This window comes from Lacerta agilis, chromosome 18, assembly GCF_009819535.1.
Source record: "Lacerta agilis isolate rLacAgi1 chromosome 18, rLacAgi1.pri, whole genome shotgun sequence".
NCBI classification, from domain to species: Eukaryota; Metazoa; Chordata; class Lepidosauria; order Squamata; family Lacertidae; genus Lacerta; species Lacerta agilis.
This window is the reverse complement of record NC_046329.1, coordinates 5,900,264-5,928,104: the sequence shown is the minus strand read 5'-3', so window position 1 is coordinate 5,928,104 and position 27,841 is coordinate 5,900,264. Positions and strand designations below refer to the sequence as shown.

The following is a 27,841-nucleotide window of genomic DNA, read 5'->3' as shown; positions in this document are numbered from 1 at the left end:
TCTTTATAATTAAGTGTGACACTATACATAAACCTTTGAACTCAGAATGCTACATTTCCAGGAATGCAATATTGATTTAATTTGAGGGAAAGCAATGGTGTTTAGCTACAGTCTTTGCAAAGCAGAAGTTATTCAGTGCCCTGTCATACATATATTTGGAGTATGATGCTACTTGTTGTACTTGTGAATGGTTATGATTTTTGCGAGAGGAAATAGTTTTCTGTCATCTCAGGATCATCTTGACATGTCGCCACCTTTTTTTCCTGTTTAAAAGATGAGCGTTGCATTTTTATTCAGTTTTTGGCTGCATGTTTTGTCCCATCCTTGAGCTCAGGGTGGTCTATATGGCTGTATTTGTTCTTATCCACACAGCAACTTTATGGCTTGGGTTATGCCCAGTGATCTATTTGTGATCTTTGGAACCTGGTTCTTCCCAGTACTAACCTGTCACCTGCACCTGGGATGAGGAACTTAAGTCCCTCCGGGTATTCCCTTCATCCCTCACTGTCAGGGAACTGTCCCTGACCCAGCGCAGAGTGGTACAAGGGCTTTCAGAGTATAGAGAGACCTCAGCAATTCCTCTTCATCCAGCGGGAGCAGCAGTGAGACTGAGTGGGGAGGAGGGAGAAGTCCAGGGAAATGCGGACCAGGGCTCTGGGACGCTCTGAGAGACCCGGCACCCCTAGGGAGCAGAGGGTGTCGCACCCCTTCCCTCTCCCCACTTGCACAGAGGAGCCAGGCACCTCTTATGCTGGGGCAAGAACCAGAAGGGGGCATTCCTGGATTCTGAGGAAGGATGAGACGGACGTGATTTTGATGCTTTGCACTGTATATAGCTTGCACAATACAAACTTTGAAAGAAGCAGCAGACTTCGGCTGGTTACTCATGAGCAACTACTGAGAACCTTACACTCACCATTGGCCATGCTGGTTGTTGGGCTGATAGAAGCTGAGAGCCCAACAGCATCTGAAGGGACGCATGGTGTAGTGTCTTTGAATGGAACAGGCTTGTTCCCTGCGGCTCTACAGCATGGGTAGCCAAACTAAGGCTCAGGGGCCAGATCTGGCCCAATTGCCTTCTAAATCCGGCCCTCGGACGGTCCGGGAATCAGCGTGTTTTTACATGAGTAGTGTCCTTTTATTTAAAATGCATCTCTGGGTTATGTGTGGAGCATTGGAATTCGTTCATTACCCCCCACCAAAAAAAAAAACAGTCTGGCCCACCACATGGTCTGAGGGACAGTGGACTGGCCCCCTGCTGGAAAAGTTTGCTGACCTCTAGTCTACAGGGTAGGGCTAGAGTTAATGAATGAAAATTGCAACAATGTAGAATTTGGCTTAAAATCAGGAGGAAATTATTATTCGTAGTATTAAACATTTGTTGTTTGTTACCAAAGAGGTCTGCAGACAGTTTTGATTTAAAAACATAAACTTCCTAACGGTAAGGAATGTTTGATTCAGGAATAGTCTGCCTTGGGAGATGTGGGCTGTGTGGTGTGGTGTAGTGGTTAAGAGTAGTGGACTCGTAATCTGGTGAACCAGCAGCTGCTGGGTGACCTTGGGCTAGTCACACTTCTTTGAAGTCTCTCAGCCCCACTCACCTCACAGAGTGTTTGTTGTGGGGGAGGAAGGTAAAGGAGAATGTTAGCCACTTTGAGACTGCTTAGGGTAGTGATAAAGCGGGATATCAAATCCAAACTCTTCTTCTCTTCTTCTTCTTCACTGCAGCTATTTAAGCAGAGGTTCAGCATCTGTCTGGGATGCTGTAATTGCATAGGGGGCTGGGCTAGGTTTTCTCGAAGGCCTCTTCCTTCTCACCCCCCCTTGCAAATGGGTGTTATTTAGTAAGCTTGGGTGCACAGATCCAGCTTTCTAAAATATGTACTTTTATTGGGAAAAATACATCCATATGTTAGATCACTTGCCTCTTTTTATCTTGCCCAAAATTGTAAGCTACCATTCTTCAGCTGCTTCTTCTTTTTTTTCTATCCCAGCACGATTGCCTTTCAAGCGTTTGAATCCCATACCAAAGGAGAAACTTGACGGAAACCCTGGAGTCAAAAGAGGCAGGAACTCTCAAAACGTCTTTGATCAAAACACGCCCTGTCCTGGTTTGTCACATCTGTTACCGGACAATGTGGAGAACAGCTGCCATGAGGAAACCGAGACACAATTTGTTCCTAGACTTATTAATGGCAAGGGCCCGTTAGATAACTTTGTGCAGAAAAGCGCAAAAAGTAGCACAAGTCAGTTGTGCTTAATAGACTTGACAGAGGATTCCAACCACAGACTGAGTGATACTGACACAGACCACTGCAAATCAAACAAAGTAGCGGCACCTGTCGAAAAAACTCACGAGGAAACGGAAGCCCAGTCTGGTCCACAAAAGCCTGTTTGTAATACCCATGTGGACGTTATGACGGCCACTTGCCCAGTTACACCAGATGAGGATGAATTATCAGATACGGTGTTGACCAAAACAGAAACCGATAGTAGTACTACAGAGAGCAAACTCAGCAATGTCATATTTGAAAGGAAAATGCCCGTCGTCGTCCTGGAGGATATCATGACGGCCAGATCTCCACAAGCTTCACCTTTGGAAAGGAGCCTGTCTTCTGGAAATGAGACAATTGAGTCTTGTCCTGGAGAGAGCAAGGATTATACAAATTCCTCGCTAAGTTCCGCCTCCCTTACCAGTTCACCTGAATCTCTGCGTGTACAAGGATGCAAGGACAATATTAGTCCGATAGCTGCTTCAACGCCTGTTGGAAAGGTATAGTATGTGTTGAGAGTGAACCAATAAACATGGTAGATGTTCCTTAGCAAGATCTTCTCTTTCCTGTTGCTGCTTTATCCAGACGTTCATCTCTCAAGTGTCCTCTCTCTGCCCATTTAATTTACTCCCGCTTTGGTGCCTTTTACAGTCCTTGTCTGTTGTATCTCCTGCGTCAGACATGTTCAACTGGTCAACTGCCATTGACAGGTAGATACCCGGGGTGTTCCTGGTTGATCATGGAACCGTGGTCGATCATGGGCAAGGAATGATTCCGGCCCCGGCGCTAGGTTCCTCCGTCGGCACGGCAGCAGCATTGAAGGCCGGGCAAGGTGGAAAGCGAAAGTAATCTCTTCTTTAGTGCTGCATGCGATTGTGAGTGCTGGAGTTTTGGCTGAGCGTTTTTTACCCCCCCCCCAAAAAAAGGTAAAGGATTCCATGTAGAGATGTAAAGGCCTGAAAAAAAGGCCTGGGGAAAAGAAACCAACCCAAGAAAAGTGAGGTGGTGGAGATATAACCCGAGTGGCTCCAGAATATCTCTCCCCCCTCCCAAATTGCTTAATTTCAGGTCAGGGAAGGGTGGCGTTCTGGAGAAACGCTGGATAATGTTTAAACAGAAGAATCTGGGGCACGCTTTGATTCTGATCACCTCCTTTTATTGTTCTGGGGAAATACGTGTGCAGTGCAAGGTGTGTGGTGTGAGTTGTGTGCTGCTGCTGCTGCTGCTGCTGGGATGGGATGGGGCACAGTTTCTTCCCAGGCCCTGCTGAAATTTAATGGGATGCATTAACGTTTTTTGGGGGGTGGGGTGCCTGCATTTTGTATTGATGAAAGTGCTGGAGGTGCCAGCACAAAATGGCTTTCGTATGCAGCAAAAAAGGGGGGGGTGTACTGGTGCTCTATTCTGGTGAGCGCTGTCACAGAAGTCCTGATTCTAATATATTGGGAGCTGGAGAGTTTTTAGCTGATCTGCAGCCGTCTGACATTCTGTAGCTGTCCTATAAGGCTTGTCTGCTGAAGTGGCCTTAACTGTTAAATTCCACAATCGTTGCGAATGCCAATTCTTTCTGTGCCCCGCGGGAAAGGGCCATAACTCATTGGTAGAACATCTTGCTTTATGTGCAGAAGGTCCCATGTTCAATCCCTGGTGCCTCCGGGTAGGGCTGGGAGATGTTCCCCTGCAGAGTCGCTGCCACTCGGTATAAACAGTAATGAGCTGATTCAGTATAAAGCAGCTGCCTGCCTTCCTTGTGACTTGGAAGCAAACGCTGGGTTGCATCCAAATAAGTCATACTCGGAGCAGAACTTTGAAATTAATGTGTAGATATGACTCCCTTAGCTCTGTTAATTCCTATGAATCTACTTGGGAGTATGATATAACGGTAGTTGGATGCAACCCACTGTTTTATTTTACTTCCAGACTCCTGTACTGCTATTTTCGCTAGGGCTGGGCGATATATCAATATATAGTCCAAAACTGGTTTGAAGTACGTATCGTGGTGTCAGTTTCATAATATTTGACCTGGCAGTATATCGTGAATCATGGTGTGTGTATGTGCTATGCAAAAATCACAATGTGGGGGAAAGCAGCCAATTCTTCTCTCGATTCCTGCAGCCCCCATCTGCCAGCTCAGCTCTCCCCTGCCTCATGCAGGGGGCAGCAAATGACAAGCGCAAGCATGGCAAAACTCACAATGTGGGGGAAACCGTGAAGCCAGCCAATGCCTCTATATAGCTCCGCCCTTATTTCAGACATCGTGATATATCAGTATACAGTGGTACCTCGGTTTACAAACAGCCCTGTTTACGAACTATTCGGTATACGAACCCCGTGAAACCGGAAGTAGTGTTCTGGTTAGCGAACTTTACCTCGGTCTATGAATGGAAGCCGAATGGTGGAAGGGCACCGGTGGCAGGAGGCCTCATTAGGGAAAGCGCGCCTTGGTTTAAGAACAGGTTTGGTTTAAGAACGGACTTCCGGAACAGATTAGGTTCGTAAACCGAGGTACCACTGTACTGCAAAGTTTAGCAAGTGATACATCACAATGTTGAAAACCAGCTGTCAGCTGGCCCTACTAGAGAATAGGTTACTAGCCCATAAAACTTTTGCTGGTCTACTTACTCGCCCACAATAAGACAAGAACCTTGAAGCCCCAGGGGAGAGTAGGATGGGAGGAAAACGAAAATGCTGATGGTGGGTGGAATGAACTACTGAAATATATTGCGTTTCTTTAGACCTGAGCTTTGGAAGTGTAAAAACATAAAATATCTTACGTCTTAAGTTAGCAGTTTGGTATATTTATAAAGTTTAGCTGAAAGGGAAGCTTTTATCTTCTAAAACTTTATAAATATACCGATTTGTGAAGTTTGCACATTAGTTGTTGTATCCAACGTACAATATTGGCATGTTAAAACCATTTAGCGGTACAGGCAACTCTCCATTTACATGGGGTTTGCGTTTTGAGGTACTGTGTGCATCCTTCCACCCCGTTCTACCCCCTTCCAGTGCGGAAAATGGCAAGCCATGCTGAACCCGTGCCAGTGGGGAGTTGCCTGGATTGATTGTTCTCCTGATAAAATGTTTCACTCCGGTGAAACATTGCTGTGCAAGAGAATGCATGAGCAAGTCGCTGGTAAGTTAGTTGCACTGTAGTGTGACGAGTTTCCACTAGTGCAACACTTGCCCTTGCGCCAGATAACAGTGTTGGATACAGCCAAGATATTTCACATTCTTATACTATATAAATTTATCCCGTAGTGATGATGATGATTCATTTCAGTCCAAACCATGCCTTTTAAAAAGTAAATACCATAGGCTTAATGGTACTTATGGAAGTTCCTGCAGCCATTGGAAGCCGTGCTGGACATTCTGCTTCCGAAAATCGTTCGAAAACCGGAACACTCACCTCTGGTTTTCGTATGTTTCGGGAGCCAAAACGTATGAGTTCCAAGGCGTTCAGCAACCAAGGTACAGCTATAAGTTCCTAAATTAGCAATGTCATTTTCAGTGGTTGTACTCTAGTCTTGACAGACATTGGATACCCCCTGGATATTTAACATCCAATAATCCAGTCAAATGTAGTAGCAATAACAATGACAAAAATCTACCAACGGCATACAAAACAATACGGCTAACCTGATCCAAAACACCCACCCACCCCATTCACATATGAAAACAAAGACCACCACAGCCAATCACAAATGAACAACCACACCCTAGGCCAACCCCAACCTCTCTCACCACCAAAGGAACACAGACGAACAAAAGAGAACCTGCACAAGCAACGCTGACATCAAACTCTACATATATTACCGTGTTTTTCGCTCCATAGGGCGCACCGGACCATAGGCACACCTCGTTTTTAGAGGAGGAAACAAGAATTTATTTTTTTCTGGTTTTCCTCCTCTAAAAGCCCTGTTTTTTTGAGGATCAGCTGAAAGTTTTGCAGCATTTTTTGCAAAGGGAAAAGCCCTGGTTGTTGTTTTTTTTTTGAGGATCAGCTAAAACTTTTGCAGCTTTTTTGCAAAGGGAGAAAAGCAAAGCTCCTTTTGCAAAGGGGGAAAAGCAAAGAGGAAAAGCCCCATTTTTTATGGGGTTCAACTCACATTTCTGCAGCTTCTGAAGGAGCCATTTCTACAGTTTCCAGACAGATAATCTAATCAGCCAGTCACATGTCACTGGGGAAACAAACAACCTCCCTCTGCAGCACATTGAACAAAGGAAGGCGGGGCTGAAAGAGAGCCGGGACTCTTATCTCTCTCCCGATCTCTTGCTGATCAGCTGCTGAGCGGGGTCCTTTCAACACCCCCTTTTTTCTTTGTAAAATAAAAAGCATGATCCTCTTTTGGCCCCTGGGCAATTCAGCTCTAGGGACCGCCGTTCGCTCCATAAGACGCACAGATATTTCCCCTTGCTTTTTAGGAGGAAAAAAGTGTGTCTTATGGAGCGAAAATTACGGTAAGTAAAATAGAAACATCGCCACCTGATCCCACCCCACCCATCCTCCCACCTCTTCCCCCCTTTTTCTTCCCAATGTCTCAACAGATGAAACCGATTTGTAAAAACGATACATGTAAAAAATATGAAAGAGAGACATTGCACATACCTTTGTAAATCGAGACATCTTTAATAAAAAAAATACTTCCAAAAAAAATGTAGTAGCAATGCTCAACTGCTGCTGCTTTTTTCAGTCTCGGGCCAAGGATGCTTTATGCGCATGTGATATTAGCAGGCTTGAAAGAAACTCGCAAGGTTTACAGAAGTTACAAATTGGGGGAGGGAGGAAGGCGAACAACTTAGTGAAGAATGAAGATGCTCATGAGGGTGGGAGAGTTATAATAAGTGTATTCTGGAAAAGTGCCTGGTAGGTGTTCCGTACTGCTACCCTGAACTCCTTTGGCTGAAACGTCAGGATATAAATTTTATAAATAAACACTGGATGATTACATAGTGCAACATTTTATTGCAGGTTCTACCTGTGAAACCTTTTCGAATTATTATTATTATTATTATTTTTAAATCCTGGCTTAGAGCTGCGCCCTTCTTCCGGCACCCAAAGCTTCCCCCACGTTTTATTAAAGGATGCTCGAGGAATTCAAATTTTTACATAATAAGAAAATCTGTTGACCGCTAGCCCCACAAGACTCTTCGTTTCGGTTGCTTTAAAGGGGCGTAACTAACGCGTGCTCGTCTCTGTCCTCTCAATTCCAGGCACCGCAGAAAATTCACCGGAGTTCAGAGGAGAAGGAGAAACTAAAGCTGCAGAGGGTAAAGTGGTGTCCTGCCCCCCCCCCATTGACCTAGAAAACTTATTTGTTCACTTTTGGTATTGAGCGGAGAGCACATCCCCTTTCCGGTTTCCTGGCCTCTGCTGAAGGTCCAAGCCACCACTGGCATGTGGACCCCGAAGGTTGCCCTTTGGCTGAAAATGGTCTCTCACCCCTATTCAGATTGACTTGCTGCTTTTTAAAGTTTCGGGCTATGGGCCTTTCTGTTTTCTGTGCCCTGGTTTCGAGGGTTATCCTTTTCTCTCTACAAGCAGTTCTAGGATTCAATAAGCTATAGGTGAGGTTAGTAGGAGGGTGCAGGAACCTTAGCACGAGTACAGAAAGGAGGTGCTGCTTTGTCTATTTGAGGTTGAATTCTGACAAGACGGAAGTACTGTTTTTAGGGGACAGGGGACGGGCGGGTGTGGGGGACTCCCTGGTTCTGAATGGGGTAACTATGCCCCTGAAGAACCAGGTGCGCAGCCTGGGAGTCATTTTGGACTCACAGCTGTCCATGGAGGCGCAGGTCCATTCTGTGTCCAGGGCGGCTGTCTCCCAGCTCCATCTGGTACGCAGGCTGAGACCCTACCTGCCCGCAGACTGCCTCACCAGAGTGGTCCATGCTCTGGTTATCTCCCGCTTGGACTACTTCAATGCGCTCTATGTGGGGCTACCTTTGAAGGTGACCCGGAAACTGCAATTAATCCAAAATGCGGCAGCTAGACTGGTGACTGGGAGTGGCCGCCGGGACCACATAACACCGGTCCTGAGAGATCTACATTGGCTCCCAGTACATTTCCGAGCACAATTCAAAGTGTTGGTGCTGACCTTGAAAGCCCTAAATGGCCTCGGTCCTGTATACCTGAAGGAGCGTCTCCACCCTCATCGCTCAGCCCGGACACTGAGATCCAGCGCCGAGGGCCTTCTGGCGGTTCCCTCACTCCGAGAAGCAAAGCTACAGGGAACCAGGCAGAGGGCCTTCTCGGTAGTGGCGCCCGCCCTGTGGAACACCCTCCCATCAGAGGTCAAAGAGATAAACAACTACCTAACATTTAGAAAATACCTGAAGGCAGCCCTGTTTAGGGACGTTTTTAATCTGTGATATTCTAATGTATTTTAATATTTGTTGGAAGCTGCCCAGAGTGGCCAGGGAGACCCAGCCAGATGGGCGGGGTACAAATAATAAATTATTATTTTTATTTATTTTATTTTGAAGCATTTTTACCCTACCCTTCAGGCTTTCAGAGTAGCTTAGTTACCAGTAACATGGCAGCCCTGCCCTGAGGCTTAGACACAAGGAAAAGGGGACCAGGAGGGAGAAGGGGCAGGGGAAACAAACTTCGGTACTACTGCTTGGATGGAATGGTCAACCGGAATGGTAACAGCTCAGAGAGAGGAAGTGGTTGACGTTGCTGGTCCCTCAGCAGCACTGGTGGAGTTGGCCTGCTTCCCTTCTCTCCCTCTACCAGTTCTGTGGCCTGGTAGACTGGCTGCTGCTGAAGGTGAGGAGCCTGATGGAGCGAATGGCTTCTCAGCAGAAATGAAGAGAGGAGCCTGATGGAACGGCATATTGGTACCTGTGATTAGGCAGTGCTTGACTTTCGCAGGGTGTTGGCGGAGAGTTGCCTAAAGAGCTCTTGTGTTTGGGGTGTCTGTCGTTTCTCACAACCCAGGATCAGGAACGCGCAGAGAAACTTCAAAAGCAGCAAGCCGAGCGGGAGGAGAAGGGGAGGCTGAAAGAAGAGGCAAAGGCCGCAAAAGAACGCGCCCGGGAGGAGGCGAAGAGGAAGAAGGAAGAAGAAAAAGAGCTGAAGGATAAGGAGAGGAGGGAGAAAAGAGAGAAAGATGAGAAAGAGAAGGCTGAAAAGCTGCGGGCGAAGGAGGAAAAACGGAAAGAGAAGCAGGAAGCTCTGGAGTAAGTTGTACTCTCTGGTGGTTTTTTTTTTACATGTGACTCATGCTTGAACATGTGTGCATGGTTGCATGGTTCCCCCCCCCTGCACCCCTCCCCCTGAAATCAAGCTTTTATTTTAAAGGGCAAAGCAGGAAGAGAAAAGGAAGAGAGAAGAGGAGAAACGGTTGAAAGAGGAAGAAAAGGTAACTGGAGTTTTGTCTCGCTCAGCCTTCCAGTTGGACTCCAGTTCCCATCAGCCCCAGCCCAGCGTACAGTGGGACTGGTAGTCCACCATAATCTGGAGAGGACCTAGTTGGGAAAGTCTGGTCTAGCTGAAGAGAAGCACGCTCTGGCCTCTGCCATTAGCAGGATGCTGAGGACTTGGAGGGGGCTGCCTTCCTTGCTCCCAGCAAAAACATCCTGGTGAGGGAAAGGCCAGCCTAGCCCATCCATCGGGAAATCCTGGACTGCTTCTGCCAGTCAGTGTAGACAGTACTGAGCCTGGTGGACTACAGGGGTCTGGCTCAGCCAGCTTCTTGTGTTTTTATGAATTACGTTATCAGTAGGTGGCTGGGGCCAGAATTCACAGTGATGTTTTTAATTATTCAGAGCAAGGGGGATGCTTTCACAGAAATGCTTTTAAATAATCCAAATCGTTTGCATTTCATTTTGTCCATATTTCCATCTCTAGCGTATCAAAGCAGAGAAGGCAGGGATCACCAGGTTCTTCCAAAAGCCCAAAACCCAGCCTGCTCCAAAGGTGAGTTTTGGTTTGTTTGTTTTTTATAAGAATTTATTGGTTTTTTCATAACAAACAACACTCCAACACCTTCACCAACATTAACCCCAACACTTACCCACCACTATACATACAAATACACCAACGATTTCCTTCTTGTTTTGGTTTTGCTGTTTGTCTGCCTTCGTCCGGCTCTCCCTTCAGTGCCATTTAAATCCTTGCAAGCTTTCCAGGGCAATGGAAATTGCCTTCAAGCCCAAGGTGGCCAAACACACTTCACATTTTAAACCCTGTGTTGTACATGCACAAAACCCCCTGAAATATGTGTTGTCTTTTTTTTATTTAAAATACGTTTACTCCGCCTTTCTATCCAATCAGAAGTAGAATGCAAACACAAAACCTGGATTTTTAGATCTACCCACCCTCAAGGAATATGTCCCAAGTGTGCTACAAACAAATATGAAGTCCTGCTAGTAATTTAATGCATACGTTTTTTAATGCATAATTTAAAAACCCTTACCCAACACTCTGCCACCTCAATGCCCATCACCAAAAGCCAGCCAAGAAAGATGTCTCCATGTGTTAATTCTAAAATAAGCTGGGTGGGGGCATGGCTCCAGAAGAAGTGGGCTGCTTATATTGTTGGAGAAGCTACTGGGAGTACCTCCTCTGCTTGCCTTTTCGAGGGTTATTTTGGCCCGGGGACGGGGAACCTGTGGTTCTAAGGACATTGCTGGACTCAGCTCCCATCATCCTTCATGCTGGAAGAAGGCTGCAGGTTCCTCAACCCTGCATTAGCTAGTTGTGATAAAAAAAAAAGGTCAGAAAGCATAGCTGACCCATAGCTTGCAGCAGCCTGAAGTGAATTTCAAGTGGCAACAGGAAGGGAGGGAATAGATGGTGGCAAAAAATTGGTGCCTGGATATCGGCCCTAACCAGAGAGGGAGCATCATTTTTGGTCTTCTTCAGGCAGCAAAAGGGGCCCATCACATCAAAGTAGACAGGTGTATCCAGTATCCACATGTTTTTCAGGCTTTTTTGGTCAAAATATGAATTATGCCCAATAGGAAGCTGGTGCTGTTGGCGAAGTAGTCTTGGGGGGGGGGGGGAGCAGAGACCAAGAGCTTGTGTATAACATTTCCCTCATGATTCCAGATTCTGGCTGGCTGGTGTGGCAGATTTGCTCCGTTTGAGATCAAAGAGAACATGGTCCTCGCTCCGATCTGCCGAGTTGCCGTCGATCAGGACCTCACGGACCGGTTAGACTGGCTCCTGGAAGCCCAGAGCGGCAGTGCTTCTTTCTTGGAAGAACTGAAAAGCAGAGATCCGTGTAAAACCGGGCCCACCCTTGCCAGCAGCCCAAATGCTGATGCTATCAACAGGTTAGTTTTCTTGGTATTGTGATGGATCGTTGGGTTTATTTGTGCCAGCGCTCTTCCGCACCACGGGTGACCACCATTGGCACATGACGTGCACCAAACGTGACCACTCCATATCGGGAAGAATATTGTGGAGACCACAAGCAAGGAGAGATGCTCTCAGTGACGGTGAATTAGGTTTTCTGTACAGAAGGATCGCGGTTCAAACCCTAGGAAACTCGAGGCAGGGCTGGGAAAGTCTGAAATCCTAGTCAGTCAGTGCAGACCGGAGCTTTCCAAACTGCCGCGACATTAATAATAATAATAATTTTATTTATACCCCGCCCTTCCCAGCCAGAGAACCGGGCCCAGGGCGGCCAACATCAATTAAAATCACAACAAAAAACATAAAAACCATCAATTTAAAATAACAGATTAAAATACAAATTTAAAATTCAATTAAAACTGCAGGTCTCAATTTCAAAATAACCCACCAATAAAAGATGAAGCATAAATATTAAACAGAAACCAACCCAAAGGCCAGGTGGAACAGCTCCGTCTTGCAGGCCCTGCGGAAAGATGGCAAATCCCGCAGGGCCCTGGTCTCCCGTGATACGCTGTTCCACCAAGTCGGGGCCAATATTGAGAAGGCCCTGGCCCTAGTTGAGGCCAACCTAACGTCTTTGTTGCTCGGGACCTCCAAAAGATTATCACTTGAGGACCTTAAGGTCCTACATGGGACATACCAGGAGAGGCGGTCCCTTAAATACGAGGGTCCCAAACCGCTAGGTGATATCTATCGTATCAATATATTGTCCAAAGCAGGTTTGGAGTCCGTATCGTGATAACAGTTTCATAATTTTTTACCTGGCAATATATCTCGAATCATGGTGTGTGGATGTGTGCTATGCAAAAATCAAATTGTGGGGGGAAACTGTGAAGCTCGCCAATGCTTCTCTCGATTCCTGCAGCCCCTGTTAACTTTGCCAGCTCTGCTCTCCCCTACCTGCTGCAGTAGGGACGCAGGTGGCGCTGTGGTCTAAACCACAGAACCTAGGGCTTGCTGATAGGAAGGTCGGCGGTTTGAATCCCCGCGACGGGGGTGAGCTCCCATTGCTCGGCCCCAGCTCCTGCCCACCTAGCAGTTCGAAAGCACATCAAAGTGCAAGTAGATAAATAGGTACCACTCCGGCGGGAAGGTAAACGGCTTTTCCGTGCGCTGCTCTGGTTTCGCCGGAAGCGGCTTAGTCATGCCGACCACATGATCCGGAAGCTGTACGCCGGCTCCCTCGGCCAGTAAAGCGAGATGAGTGCCGCAACCCCAGAGTCGTCTGCGACTGGTCGTAACAGTCAGGGGTCCCTTTACCTTTACCTGCTGCAGGGGGCAGTGAGTCACAAGGGCAGGCGCCAGCAAAAAAATCACGATCTGGGAAAGCCCATGAAGCCAGCCAGTGCTCTACATAGATCCGTCCTGGTTTCAGACATTGTGATATATCAGTGCATTGCTGTGTCTAGCTGGTGATATATCATGATGTTGAAAACCAGGTATCTCCCAACCCTCATAGACCTTACAGGGAGCAAATCAGGTGTAGGGAACCTTTGGCCCCGAACTAGAGCTCCCATCTGCCCCACCAAGCATGGCAGGAGTTGATAGTTCAGCAATATCTAGATGGCCAAAGTTTTCTCACCTGAGCTAGATGAGCTCACTGACTGACCTGGTTTCTTGTGTTCCCCTAGGATCTGGGGGAGAGGCAAAAAAAAAAAGGACATCCCAGGTGATTGGGGAAGGAGTGTTAGACTTGTAGAAGTCAATTGGCCCATAACCTGTTAGACTTGGGACCATCGTTGGCTGTTGATACTACACAAACCTTTGACCAGAGTGATCAACAGAGTATGCACAGCTCCAGCAGAACACCAGAGTCTTCCTCTGCTCTCCAGTCATTTGTGGTTCCCAGTAACTGGCATTCAGAGGCACACTGACTGATACCAGAGGCAATACGTAGCCATCCAGACTAGCAGCCATTTGCCCTTGCGTGTGCCGAGAAGCACTGATCTTGAAGGCCACTTCACATACGAGCTCTTGATACTGAAAGAGAGTTCTTCCCAGTCTTCTCCGGTGCTCAAGTCCTAAACCTTGGCTTTTCCTGGCCAGCAAAATGCTGGAGCCAGCTTTGTGGAATTTCATTCTCTTTTGAGCTATGCTACTTGTGGAAGGCTGCCCATTGCTGCTGCCTCTTAATCTGCAGCACTTCTTCCCAAACTCTCCTTGGCAGGGCACCTGGCATTCTGCAACTTCCCATGTTGGCTCATTCCCTCCCACCATGTCCCCCACTCCCGCAGGGTGGATTTGATTTAAATCAAACTGATTTAAATCACCAGTCAGTAAGGCTTGATTTAAATCACAGTTTTCTACATAAAGACTAATTCTTGCTGGTATAACTTTTAATATGCAAGTAGGTGAAGATTTTTAGAATAACAACTTTTCATATTAGTTTTTTTTATCCCCAGTTTAATAGGTTAATCATTCATATTTGGACAACTTTTCTGTTGTACTTAGGAAGGAGAAAAATAATCATTACCTTAATAATAACGATTTAAATAGATTTATTAGATCCATTCCACTCCAAACAATCAGAAAAATATTGTTTCTATTCTATTCACTGAACTTCTTGAAACTTAACACTGAAGGGTTTGATTCTGTATTCATAGGTTTGTAGAACAATAGGATTAAGGTCTTTTTCTCAACTCCGTTCATGTTATAACATTTTTGCTGTGAAGAAGAGGCATGTGATCTCTGCTGAGTCAAATTCAGTTTTGAGAACTGCAAAAGTAAACCAAGCATCTGTGATAATATCTTGTAGGCAGAGAAACTGCCCGATAATCTTACAAAAACCTCTGGAAGAGCATAAATGACATTGTGAATGGATTAATGGAATTTATTTACCAAAAAAATTAAACATATACAGCCTTATTCTACATAATTAAAAAACTAATCTTTATTTTATGATTGAATAACCTTTGGATGGTAATATATTTTCCCCAAAAAGCATTTTATTTTAAAAAATCTGATTTAAATTTAAAAAAAAATCCGATTTAAATTTTAAAAAATCCGATTTTTTTATTTTTTAAAAAAATCATTGATTTTTATCCACCCTGCACTCCTGGCATCATCAGATAGAGGGAATTATGAGAGTTAGAAACCTGGAAGGAGAAAAAGAAGAATCCCCCCTGCATTTCTTTCATTTGGTTTAATTAAAGACCTTTAGTAGGGGGCAATAGCTCCTTGTTAGTTCTGTGTTGCCGTCTTAGCATTGCTTCTATATATATATATATATAAATCCTTTTCAGTGGAAAGCAGGGATAAAGGAGTCTTTCACGCCGTCAGTCAACTGCCGGTGGTCTTTCTCTCACTGGCTTGGAACCCCAGTGGGCAGCATACCCGTGACTGATTGCAGCGTTTTCCTTTCAACAGCGACGTGGTCATTGTGGGGAGCAGCCAAGCAGGAGACGTGCCGGAAAGGAAGAAGTTCGGTAGGATGAAGCTCCTGCAGTTCTGTGAGAATCACCGCCCTGCCTACTGGGGCACGTGGAACAAGAAATCCTCAGCCATACGCCCAAGAAATCCTTGGTCAAAAGAAGAGGTCAGCACATGATACTCAGCAGGGGTGGCCAACTCCCAAGAGACCGCGATCTACTCACAGAGTTAAAAACGGAGCTTTTTTTGTTGTTGTTGTTAGGAAGGAGGAAGGCCCATTTTGGGGGTGGTTTGGGTCAAAGTTGTTGAGTTTTTTCAGGGAGTTTTTTAAGGGGAGCCACAGTTGTTCATCTCCTTTGGGGGGAGACAATGTTCTACCAGTGATCTACCACAAACGTTCAGTGATCTACCTGTTGGACATGCCTGTGATACTGCATCCACCTCCTGTTTCAGCTGAAGTAACTCAACCGTTTTCAGGCGATAAGGGGCTGCAGCTAAGCAGAGAAGTCCAGGTTTAAATCGCCAATATATAAGGCTGTGGTTGCCACCATGCCTGCAGCTGTGGGGTATATATGAAATTGCATCCGATTATAATCTCTGGAATATCCAGCTTATTGGCTCTTGGGCTGGCAGAACAGCCTCTGCCTGAGACCATGGGCAAGGGCCACAGCTGAGCAGTAAGAGCATCTCTTCTGTATGCAGAGGGCTGTGCAGTCCTCAGCACCTCCAGAATCGTACACTTGTAGAGCCGGAAGGTCGCCATCTGCTCCGGCCCCCTGCAAGGGAGGACCCGCAGCTAAAGAATCCCTGATCCATAGAAAGTAGGACTGGGGAAATCCTGGAGAGCTGCTGCCCGGCAGTGCTGGTGATCCTGACATAGATGAACCCAATGGCTTGACGTGGTATAAGGCAGCTTTCTGTGTACTTCAGTGCAGCTTGATGGCTTCTAATTTCTCTGCTTGGCAATGGGCTTCGTAAGTTCACTTCTGCCTCCACTAAGCAACAGACTGTGAGCTGCAACTGAGCTTTTCTGCCCGGTGCTGCATTGTGAAGGAAAATCACCCTCTCTGCGCTTTAAATTGTTCCCTGGGGAGCAAAGAGGATGGTTCCCTCACTCCCTGTCCTGTATTGCAGATCCCTCTCCTCCTAGCCCGGCAGCACAGTGTTGATAGAATCTAGCCTCTTGTTCCTTCTCCAAAATCCTCTGTACAGCCTGCAATACTTCTCAAGGCAGAATGGTTTTTCAGTAGTGCTTTTTTTTGTTTCCTCCTTTCCTCTGCAGAAGCTTCTGGACTACGAAGTGGAGAGTGACGAAGAATGGGAGGAGGAGGAGCCCGGGGAGTCTCTCTCTCACAGTGAAGGGGTAAGGATGAATGGCCACTTTCTGCCCACAAGCGGGAACTTCCACATTCAGAGACTTAACTTTGTCAAAGGAACCAGGGTTCTGGGTGTAATAATAAGAGACAAGCGGGGTCACAAGCAGGGAAACGCTGCAGCGTGGGTTGCAACCGGCCATGCCTCCTTCTGGGACCAGCAGCCAATCCATGTTCTGTGTCCACACTGAGCATGCCCAAATCCTCATTGGGCCGGCTTTTCGGGAGGGAGGAGGCTCATAATGTCTGAGCAGCAATCCAATGCGTACATCTTCCCTGCCAAAGTTCCAGCAGCGCTGAGGTTCTTTATAGCTAAACCTTTATGCATGGAGGGATAAGTTGCAGAGTGTGACAGCAGCTTCCACCACTGGAGGCCCCACTTGTTTTTGTTTTAACTATGTATTTGTGCTTTTACCTTGTGAAGCACCCTGATATCTTATGATGAAGGGTGGCATATAAATCATCATCATCATCATCATCATCATAGTAATAATAATTGCAGTAATACCTTTCTGAACAAGGACATAGCTGCAGATGCATGCAAGCAATTTCCCTTACTCCCAAGTTTGTTTATTTTTATTATGTATTTGAAAACATTTATATACCATTTTGCAAACTTCTGAAGTTTACACCGTAATAAATTTGTTTCACCTTTAAGATGATACAGGAGTCTTTTGCTGTGGTTTGCTCTAGAAAGAGGTTGAAACCGCGCCGTTTAAAACCTGCCCCTTTCCAGGTTTTCTTGACGCCTACTTTTAAATCTTTCAGGATGATGACGACGAGGGGGGAGAGGAGGAAGATGACGACGACGGCTTCTTTGTGCCCCATGGGTACCTCTCGGAGGATGAAGGTGTTACTGAAGTAAGCCACAGAATTCCAGAGCGCCTTACGACAAGATTCAACTGCCTTGGGAATAAATTTGCAAACGGTTACCTAGTGTAGGGTAATTTGATCTACCCAGCTTGGCAGCGATGCAACCGTCCCCGCGGCACCAATAACTTGCCGGTTATAATCTGTACAAAAACCTCCAGTTATAAGTTACAGAATTCAAAGCACTGATCTCATATTGGCTAGCTCAGTGTTTTTCAACCTTTTTTGGGCAAAGGCACACTTGTTTCATGGAAAAAATCACGAGGCACACCACCATTAGAAAATGTTAAAAAATTTAACTCTGTGCCTATATTGACTATATATAAAGTAATTCTCTTGAATTTTTCAATTTTTCCCACGGCACACCAGGCAACATCTCGCGGCACACTAGTGTGCCACGGAACAGTGGTTGAAAAACACTGGGCTAGCTAAGCTCGGAGGTAGGCGGGATATATAGCCAGGGGGGGTCACCTTCCCTCTTGACCAATCATCTGAGCACTGCACACCATTGGTGGGCATGTCCAAAGTGGGTGTGGCTACTCCTCCCACCCATGCCTTCTTCCCTGCAAGCAGTGAGGGGAGGGACATAGTGAGAATCCGTTGTTTTAAACTCCCCTTCCCAGTGACGCTTGCCACCTGCAGTTTTAGGGTCGGTCTGCAGTTCAGTGTTTGTGGGGGCGGGGTTATTGGTTTGCCCCTCTCTCCTTTTTTCTGTTCCTGATTTTATCATGTATTTCGCGCTTTTATATTGAGTATTTTTGTGTTGTGAATCGCCCTGAGTTCTGTAGATGAAGCTGCTTTTCCATGCTGGGTGTAGAGGAGGAAGTTATCTATCCTCTCTGGCCAGAATGGAAACGTGGGCCAGGTTAGTAAAACGCATATGCATGCTAGTGTCATGGAGTGGGGGGGGAGGCATCAGCTTGGGGGGGAAACCCAGTAGAAGAAGGCCTCAGAGCCAGAGGAGTGGTGGTGGGACAACAAGGAATGGTCACAGGGAGAAGAGGGAGCAGACTGGGAGAGGAGGAGGTGTGGGAAGCTGAAGAGGTAACAGGGTTTAGTGAGCCAGCAAGAGGCTGTGGCAGAGAGCGGTTCGGAGGCTAGAGGGGCTAGAGAGGAGCTTGGCCAAGAGGCAGAGTGGAGACAGGCTGCTGAAGAAGCCAGGGAGTCTCTGCCTCCTGCTGCGATCAGCTCCTCTCCCCCCCCGGTCTCCCAGAATACGCAGAGAAATGAAGAGGGCACGGCAAAGGGAGGCGGAGCCTTAGGCCTCTGGGGGAGGAACCAGGGGAAGAGCTTTAGAGAGTGGTGAGAAGGCAGGGACCTTCAGTCGTCACAACTGCCTCATTGGGGCATGACCTACTGGGGAAGAGATGCTGGGATCGCTAGGCCTGTGCTGTTTTGGTTCCTTTGAGTAAAGAGCTAACTTCAATGATGCTGTGGGTTTTTTTTAATTGCTGACCTTTGCCTGAGTGTGGTTCCTGACAGCCAAGAATGTTCGCAGGCTTATTTCCAAGACTACTTTAGAAATACAGTCGTACCTTGGAAGTCGAATGGAATTCGTTCCAGAAGTCCGTTCGACTTCCAAAACATTCGGAAACCAAGGCGCAGCTTCTGATTGGCTGCTGGAAGTTCCCGCAGCCAATCAGAACCCGTGTCGGACGTTCAGCTTCCAAAAATAGTTTGCAAACCGGAACAGTCACTTCTGGGTTTGCGGCGTTCGGGAAACAAAACGTTCGAGAACTAAGCAATTCAGAAACCAAGGTACGACTGTAATAGAAAAGAACTTCATGGGGGGGGGGGTTAACCTTTTGGGCTTATAGCCGAATAAAGTATTATCTATCTATCTTCATGGGGGGAGTGGCGCCTAGACATTCTATTGGGGCAACTGTAACCTAGGTTTAAGGTGCTATTTGGTGATTAGATTATATATCTGAGTTTCTAACCCTGGCACTGATACAAATGCGTCGGATGTTCGGGTTCCAACGAACGTTCGCAAACTGCAACACTCACTTCCAGGTTTGCAGCGTTCAAGAGCCAAAACTTTAGACTCGCAAGGCATTCGACTTCTGAAGTACAACTGTACTTCAGTAGTAGAATGACCAAATCTTTCTCTTTAGTTATGCAAACACCCGACTTTTTGAGCTGTTCTTCTTCTTCATCAGAGTAATGGTTTTCTTCCCCTTCCAGGAATGTGACCCCGAGAATTACAAAGCTCGCCAGAAGCTGAAAGCGAAGGAGTGGGATGAGCTGATCACCAAGGGGAAGAGATTCCGCATCCTTCAGCCTGTGAAGATCGGCTGCATTTGGGAGGGCGAGGAAAACAGCAACGCAGATCTGAGGCCCCTGCAACAGTTCACAGTTTCTATCTTGGACTCAACGATTGCCGATGAAGATCCGTTGGAAAAAAGCAGCAAAAAGAAAACGAAAGACCAGCAAAGTAAGCCGGGGGCAGGAAGAGTGAACAGCTCTGTCTCTTCCACAGAGCAAGGGGGGCTTCGGCTAAAAGTGCAGCAAACCCGTAATCGCAGGCAGAGGAGACGATGCTGTAAGGAAAGGTTTATGACAGTGGTGGCCAACTCCCAAGAGACTGCGATCTACTTACAGAGTTAAAGACTGGCACTGATCTACCCCCTTTGGGAGGGGGGTTCAGGTCAAAATTGTTGAGCTTTTTTAGGGGACCCAAATTTGTTGAGCCAGTGATCCATAGCTGTTTCCCAATGCTATAATAAGGGAATTTCCCGCATAAAAAGGGAAAGGTTGACAGCTATGCAGTGATCTACCGCAAACGTCCAGTAATCTACGCCAATAGACTCAGGTGTTAAGTGAAAAGTAGGCCTTTATTAATACAAATATGCACACATGACGTCAGCCTCCTAAAAAGCCAGAGGGAGGCTGCACGTTGATGCTATCGGCCATTTTTGGGCACAAACCACAGAGAGGGAGTTGGGAGACAGATCGGGCAAATCAGTTTTCCCTTTGTCTCCCTTTTTCTGGTTGGCAGGAAACTGGTGAGGGTGGGGAGAGAGAGAGCAGATTAGAAATGTTCCCGTAGGAAATAACGGAATTTCTGGGCTTGTTACACGAACCGTTGCCTAACAAAGGGTTTTCTGGGGACACATACCAGTATGTTTCCAAGCTCAATTCAAAAGTCTTGGTGCTGACCTTGAAAGCCCTACGGCCTCGGCCCAGTTTACCTGAAGGAGCGCCTCCATCCCCATCGTTCAGCCCAGACACTGAGGTCCAACACCGAGAGCCTTCTGGCAGCTCCCTCACGGCAAGAAGTGAGGTTACAGGGAACCAGGCAGAGGGCCTTCTTGGTGGTGGCGCCCTCCCATCAGATGTCAAGGAAATAAACACCTAGGTGACTTTTAGAAGACATCTGAGGGCAGCCCTGTTTAGGGAAATTTTTAATGTCTAATATTTTACAATTTTTATGTGCTGTAAACCACCCAGAGTGGCTAGGGAAACCCAGCCAGATGGGCAGGGTATAAATAATAAATTATCAATTAATTATTTGGTAAGGGAGACCTGCATGTGCAAAGCTTTTTTGGAAAGGCTGGCCTGAAATTGACAACCAGATAATGTCTTGATGACTTGACTGTCCTGCTCCACCTGTATGAAACAGCATCCTAATACTCTCTTCTTTCTTTCGCCATGCTCCAGTCTTGGGACAGCTGCTTCCTCTGCTTCACGGGAACGTTAACGGAAGCAAGGTCATCATCCAAGAGTTCCAGGAGTGCTGCCGCATGGGGGTTCTGCAGGGCAACAACAACTCCACCTCTCCTTTGGAGAGCGGGGATGCCAGCCCCACAAGCCCCAACACTTCCTGGGCCCAGACCCCTGCCCACGATGGATCCGCCATCCCTTCCAAAGCCAGGCTAAAACGAATCATCTCCGAGAACTCCGTATACGAGAAGAGGCCCGACCACCGGATGTGTTGGTACGTGCACCCCGAGGTGCTGAAGAGCTACGCCCAAGAGAATTTGCCCGTCCCTTGCCAGTGGAATTACGTCACCCAAGTGTCCTCAGTGGGCAAGGATGACGCCAACAGCAGTTTGCCAGGAGGGGCAGCGATACAGACCACCCCGGTCTCTGCGAAACGGAAGTCGACAGGAAGCATGTCCATCACGAAGTTCATGAAGAGGCCTCTCGGCGCCGAACAGGTGAGGTTCCTTTCAGGCGCTCCGTTTTCTGCCTAGATTTAGTACTGACGTGCTCCACAGGCCCCCAGCAACCTGCTGCAGAGGGCCCTTAATCTGAAGCGTGGTGTTGTTGAATTCTGTGGGTTCTGCCTCTTTCCTGCGTTTCTAGGTTCTTGTGGCCTTAAGCTAACTTTAATGTAAGCCGCTTTGGGCCACTCTGCGAGAAAAGCGACTGACAAATTTTAACGGCAGCAGCGGCTCAGGGTTGGGGAGCCTGTCCCCAGCAAGGTCTGGAGGATGAGAGCTCTAGGACTGGCTGCTACCCGGTTTTCAACATCATGATATATCCGGCAGCTAAATATCATGATATGCTGATATATCTCGATGCCTGGAATGTATCTCTGCGGCTTCTTCCTCCCCACCTTAGGGGAGGAAGAAGCAGATGAGATACATCGCCCATCACTAAAGCTGAGCAAGCCCTCATACCACTCTGGTTAGGGGGGGGGGGCTTCCTCAAAGGCGCAGGCAGAGCCCGGAACCACTCCATCTGCCTGCCTGCACCTTTGCAGGCAATTTGCGAGAGGTGAGGTTACAGGGAACCAGACAGAGGGCCTTTTCGGTAGTGGCGCCCGCCCTGTGGAACACCCTTCCATCAGATGTCAAAGAAATAAGCAGCTACAGTGGTGCCCCGCTAGACGAAAATAATTCATTCTGCGAGTATTTTCGTCTAGCAGTTTTTTCGTCTAGCGAAGCACCAATGCAAAACGCGGTTTTCGCTAGACGGGGAAAAAAAAGTTTTCGTCTTGCAAGGCAGCCCCATAGACAAATTCGTCTTGCGGGGCAGCCTTCCGCTAGATGAATGCCTTCGTCTACCGAGTTTTTCGTCTAGCGGGGCACCACTGTATTCTATTTTTAAGAGACATCTGAAGGCAGCCCTGTTTAGGGACGTTTCTAATATCTAACGCTGTATTGTTTTAACATTTGTTTGGGAGCCGCCCAGAGTGGCTGGGGACGCTCAGCCAGATGGACGGGGTACAAATAATAAATTAATAATAATAATAATAATAATAATAATAATAATAAATACATTGTGGCTCTCCGGCCACCGTGATGTACCACCAGCTCAGAGTGTCTGAAACCAGTATCGCGATCTGAACGTAGTACCAGTTTCAGACAATTTACCAACGTTATCACCCAGCTCTAGACAGCTCCCGTCATCTCTGACCACTGACCATACTCGCTGGGGCTGGTAAGGGATCCTGGAGCATAACAGTATATGGAGGGACGGGTTCCCCAGCCCTGGTCGAGCTAGTGTGGCGTGGGTTCGAATCCTCCCTCAATGAGCCACAAGTTTCATTGGATCAGTCCCTGGCAGCCAGGGACTATGGTCCATTTAGGCCAGTATCGTTTGCACTGGCTTCAAAGTGGCTCTCCAAGACCCAGGTATGGTCTTTCCTATCACCTGCTACCCGATTCTTTTTTAACAGGAGACTCTAGGGGCTGAATCTGCGTGCAGAGCGTATTCTGCCACTGAGCTATGGTCCTGCCCCTTAATTCCCTTGCCTGTCTGGAGGGAGACAGGCTTCCTTGTCCACAAGCCCCACATAAGGAATAAGGAACCTGTGGTCCCCCAGAAGCTGTTGGATTCCAACTCCCATCAGCGTCAATGATCAGAGAAGACAAGAACACAGAGTCCAGCGTTCTTAAGATTTAGTGTCAGGAAAATAACGTAGTCCTGGACACAGCAGAGTGAACGCAGGTTTTCTGGAAGCTTCTGGCTTTAGAGCATTGACTGGACAGCACAACGCAGGAACTCAGCAACTCACTTGGATAACTATATACAGCATTTATTGAAGCAACTAGTATCCATAAGTTACTATGTACAGACTTTGGAAATAAAAGAAACAAAAGTAAAACCTTTCCTCTCTGTCTCTCTCTCTCAACCTTCAGTAACCAAACTACAAACACCACCACACAAGCTCTCACACAGAGCTCATTCTTTGGAACTCCTTGACCAATCACAGGTCGTTGCTAAGGGTCTAGAGAGAGAGCAGATCTGGGCTTTCTGCCAACTGGTAATTGCTTGAAGATAGACAGCTGAATTTCTGCACGTAGGCACTTTGAAATCTCTAACAAGCGTCACCTGGGGGACTGCAGGTCCCACATCCCCGCCCTGTGTGAATATTTCCCTTTCTTCTCCTCTGTTCTTTCCTCTTGCTAGCCGCTCTGCCTCCAGGGCTCAATCTTGCCACTCCTTTGGGTCAGCTTTTTTTAATTTTAGATTTAATTTAGTGGGTGGCATAATTCACCTGCCTGTTGGTTGCTGATGTCTGAAGGCACCTTCCTTCCCCGCCCCCTTCTCTTTGTTCCAAGGCTGAAACCACAGAGATGGATGGATTTCAGGCTGACACGGAGGAAGAGGATGATGACGAATGCATGATTGTGGACATGCAGCAAAGCAAAGGTGAGGCACCTGGTTCAGGCAGTTGGCCACCCACGCACAGGTACACCCTCGCACCGTCAGAAGCTGCCTAGTGTCTTTGCGTGTGACACCTGCTCATGATCTCTCCCAAGGCTGCTTAAGAAGCACTGCTTTGTTCTGCTTTAAAAGATCGTAGCCCTTGTCGTGACAGGACTCAGAAAAACGCAGTGGCAGAGAATTAAAGAACTGGGAAAACAAGCACACTGCTGTTTCCCAATACGTCTCACACACAGGCGAGAGGATGAGCAAGAGCCATCTATGGAAAAATCTTTCCCTGCTTTTGCTTATGTACCTTTAAAGGAAATGACTGGGGGGCCTGGGGGACAACAAGCACTCTGAATTAACTGCCGTGTGCATGTGAACAAGCGGCCTAACATTCAGTAGACTTGGGTTTAATTTCCACCCTGCTTTCTGTTCTGGAGGGATCCCTTAATGCAGCCATAGGCAAACTGCGGCCCTCCAGATGTTTTTTGGCCTACAACTCCCATGATTCCTAGCTAGCAGGACCAGTGGTCAGGGATGATGGGAACTGTAGTCCCAAAACATCTGTAGGGCCGAGTTTGCCAATGCCTGCCTTAACGCAAGCTTGTGTGAAATAATACGCAGTATGTTTGTGGGCGCTTCTGACACACGTATCATTGTGGGGTGGAATTCCTTCCCATCTCCCCAGTCCATTGTCCCCCCCCCCTCGCTTTGCTAGCAATTAGGTGGTCAGTTTCTTGGCCTTACATTCCATATGGCCATCCAAGGGCCTGCGGCAACAGCTGTCATACCTCGATTTTTTGTATAGTGTTAACTAGGCCCTGGCTATGTTCCCGCGTCAGTCTTGAGTTCAATAAACCATGGCTTGCTGGATCTAGAATAAAAGCTGGACGCACAAACACGCTCCTGTTTTAGTGCAAATCATTGGGGGTTGTTACATCATGAGTGTTGCTTCCGACTCTATGATTCTATAATAAAGAGGTGGGGGGGGGGGGAATTGATCACTTTTCTGAACACAAAAGACAGCTGGGAGCAATTCAGCCAAGGGGACTGGCTTAGGAAAAAGATCTGGGAGCTGCTGTAACAGGTTAGCTCCAAAGGAAACTCCACATCAGCTGGCTTCCCTGCTGCATGTGGAAATGCAGAACCCACCTTTTCTATTTTTGACGCACAAGAGACAAAATGGGAGGTCAGCCGATTACTGATAATTAGGTATGTTTTTCAAAAATAGAATTAGACATTGGTTTTAGTTTTGGGTGCCTAAATTTTAACCTTAATTCTTTTTTAGATATGTTTTACCGAAGTGATAATATTGGTCCCTGTGAGTTGTGTTATTATATCCGCGGCCTGTATTGGGTTGTCGTTTTATTTGATTTTATCTGATTTTTGATTGACTACTGCTTGCTTTGTATTGTATGATGGGCGCAAATGCCGAATAAACATCATCGTTTCTATTTTTGAGTAAATTGTTGTGTCTTCACAGCACCTGCGTTGGAGGCACCAGAAATCGCGTCAGAGGGAGAGCAAGCTGCTTCAGTTGGTGTTGCCGACTCCTCTAATGACGTTTGATATACACAGTCCTTACCCCACCCCACCCATTTACTGCTCTGTATGTATGTAGAATTCCTTAGAATGTGTTTTTTAAAACTCTTATCTTTTTTTTGTATAAGATACTTGAACATACTCTGTATTCCTTGTAAAGAGAAGACAGCACTTTGTTCTGCTTCGGATCAGTGGAAGCACAAGACGTACTTTTTAGAGGTTTAGCTGGGGGGAGGGGGGCAGGGTTAGATGAAAATACACTTATACTCTCTCTAATAAAAGCATTATTGACCTTTTCGGTGGGCCCCATACAAATTGGGATACCTGTCGCATTTTGTCGGGGGGGGGGGAGGGAGAGGGGTTGAAAAGTATGCCAAGAACATACCTGGTGCCTCAAATCCAGTGAGATGCTCATCCCTTCTGTTCCATTTACATCAGCAACATGAATGCCCCCAGCCTCCTTTCCCACTCTCAGCTGATCTTTCACAGCCACTCAGCTAGAGGAGGAAACCCAGGGCCAGAAGTGACAAAGCCACCACTTTGCGCATGGATGTTTGCTTTGAAATACATCCCCTTAAGAAGAAGAAGAAGAGTTTGGATTTGATATCCCGCTTTATCACTACCCGAAGGAGTCTCAAAGCGGCTCACATTCTCCTTTTCCCTTCCTCCCCCACCACAAACACTCTGTGAGGTGAGTGGGGCTGAGAGACTTCAGAGAAGTGCGACTAGCCCAAGGTCACCCAGCAGCTGCATGTGGAGGAGCGGAGACGCGAACCCGGTTCACCAGATTACCAGTCTACCGCTCTTAACCACTACACCACACTGGCTCTCCTTTAGGAACATGGAAGCTGCCTCTTGGCCATCTCATTGTCCACCTTAACTGGCAGCAGCTCAGCGTTTCAGGCGGTGTATGTGCATCTTGCGTCTTGCCCATCCGATGCTCTAAAGAAACTGAACTGGAGATTGCACCAGCAGTGTCGGAACACGCCTGGCGGGGCACACGCAGCCCCCGGAATGAGACAGACCTCTCCAGGCGTCTTCCTGATGAAGCGCAGCCCGGGACGTTCACAAATCAATCGCAGTGCGCACCAGCAACACATATCAGAAGGCTACTCAGTATAGCAGAAACAATCGTGGAGTGTGAGTGTGTGCATTCTAAGTATTAAGCAATATATACAGGTGAAACTCAAAAAATTAGAATATCGTGGAAAGGTTCATTTCTTTCAGTAATTCAACTTAAAAGGTGAAACTAATAGATGAGATAGACTCATGACATGCAAAGTGAGATATGTCAAGCCTTTATTTGTTAGAATTGTGATGATTATGGCGTACAGCTGATGAGAACCCCAAATTAACCATCTCAACTTTGGGGTTTTCATCAGCTGTACGCCATAATCACAATTATAACAAACAAAGGCTTGACACATCTCGCTTTGCATGTCGTGAGTCTATCTCATATATTAAACTACAGTAGCTAATGAAAACAATTGCTTACATAAATGGACTTTTACCACGATATTCTTGTTTTTTGAGTTTCACCTGTACAGGACACAGCAATCATGGTGACCTCTCAGTTCTTCTCCAAGAGAGAGAGAGTAAAGAAAAGTACAAAAGTACAGTAGAGTGGTACCTCAGGTTACAGACTTCGCTAACCCAGAAATAGTACCTCGGGTTAAGAACTTTGCTTCAGGATGAGAACACAAATCGCGCGGCAGCAGTGGGAAGCCCCATTAGCTAAAGTGGTACCTCAGGTTAAGAACAGACCTCCAGAACGAATTAAGTTCTTAACCTGAGGTGCCACTGTACAGCGGGAGAGAGATAAGACGTGACTTCCGTTCTCACACTTTCCAAGCCTGGAAAGTAAACACAGACGTGTGACGTAACAATCACACATCCAGCAACGGAGGAGTGAAATGCTAACAAGCAGCGCCCAACCTTTTTTGGATCAGTGGGCAGCAGTCCCAGAATTTGGGGCAGGGCATGGCACAACATTTAAGTGGGCGCTGCTTCCACTCCCCGGGGGCCACATTACCATGGGAAGTCAGCTATGTCCTGCAAACATCCCGTAATACTTCAGGATGCACGCAATGTTGCCTAGGAGCAGGACCCATTCCTTAGTCCTGGGGGAAAGTATATTAAATTTGTATAATTTCCCTTCGTTCGAAGATCACAGGGCAGCTCAGGACATAAAAAAAAGGGACTGCAAAGTACATAATGAAACAAAAACCAACAGCCCTCCCCCTCCTACAGACAGATTTAAAAGGCTGCAGAATGCTAATCCGCCAAAGGCCTCGTTATAGAGAACATTTTCGCCCGGCGCCTAAAAGATGGGTGGTGCAGATGCCGGCAAGCCTCCCTGGGGAGCCACCACAGAAAAGGCCCTTTCTCGTGTTGCCACCCTCCAGATCTCTCATGGGGGAGACACATGAAGGAGGATGGCAGAGTTT

At 47.0% G+C, this 27,841-nt stretch overlaps 1 protein-coding gene across 1 annotated transcript in view; it reads left to right on the top strand.

The window, feature by feature from the left end:
• CHAF1A (chromatin assembly factor 1 subunit A) overlaps positions 1 to 25,436 on the top strand; it is a 28,664-nt gene extending 3,228 nt beyond the window's left edge. Inside the window, exons 3-15 of the mRNA XM_033136562.1 lie at positions 1,995 to 2,773; positions 7,485 to 7,541; positions 9,214 to 9,455; positions 9,577 to 9,637; positions 10,126 to 10,194; positions 11,329 to 11,555; positions 15,004 to 15,172; positions 16,289 to 16,369; positions 17,148 to 17,240; positions 19,434 to 19,683; positions 20,910 to 21,409; positions 23,762 to 23,852; positions 25,336 to 25,436. Of these exons, the coding sequence (XP_032992453.1) occupies positions 1,995 to 2,773; positions 7,485 to 7,541; positions 9,214 to 9,455; positions 9,577 to 9,637; positions 10,126 to 10,194; positions 11,329 to 11,555; positions 15,004 to 15,172; positions 16,289 to 16,369; positions 17,148 to 17,240; positions 19,434 to 19,683; positions 20,910 to 21,409; positions 23,762 to 23,852; positions 25,336 to 25,421 (2,705 nt within the window). The 3' untranslated portion in view covers positions 25,422 to 25,436. The remainder of the gene's footprint in view (positions 1 to 1,994; positions 2,774 to 7,484; positions 7,542 to 9,213; positions 9,456 to 9,576; positions 9,638 to 10,125; positions 10,195 to 11,328; positions 11,556 to 15,003; positions 15,173 to 16,288; positions 16,370 to 17,147; positions 17,241 to 19,433; positions 19,684 to 20,909; positions 21,410 to 23,761; positions 23,853 to 25,335) is intronic.
• The last annotated feature ends 2,405 nt before the right edge of the window (positions 25,437 to 27,841 follow it).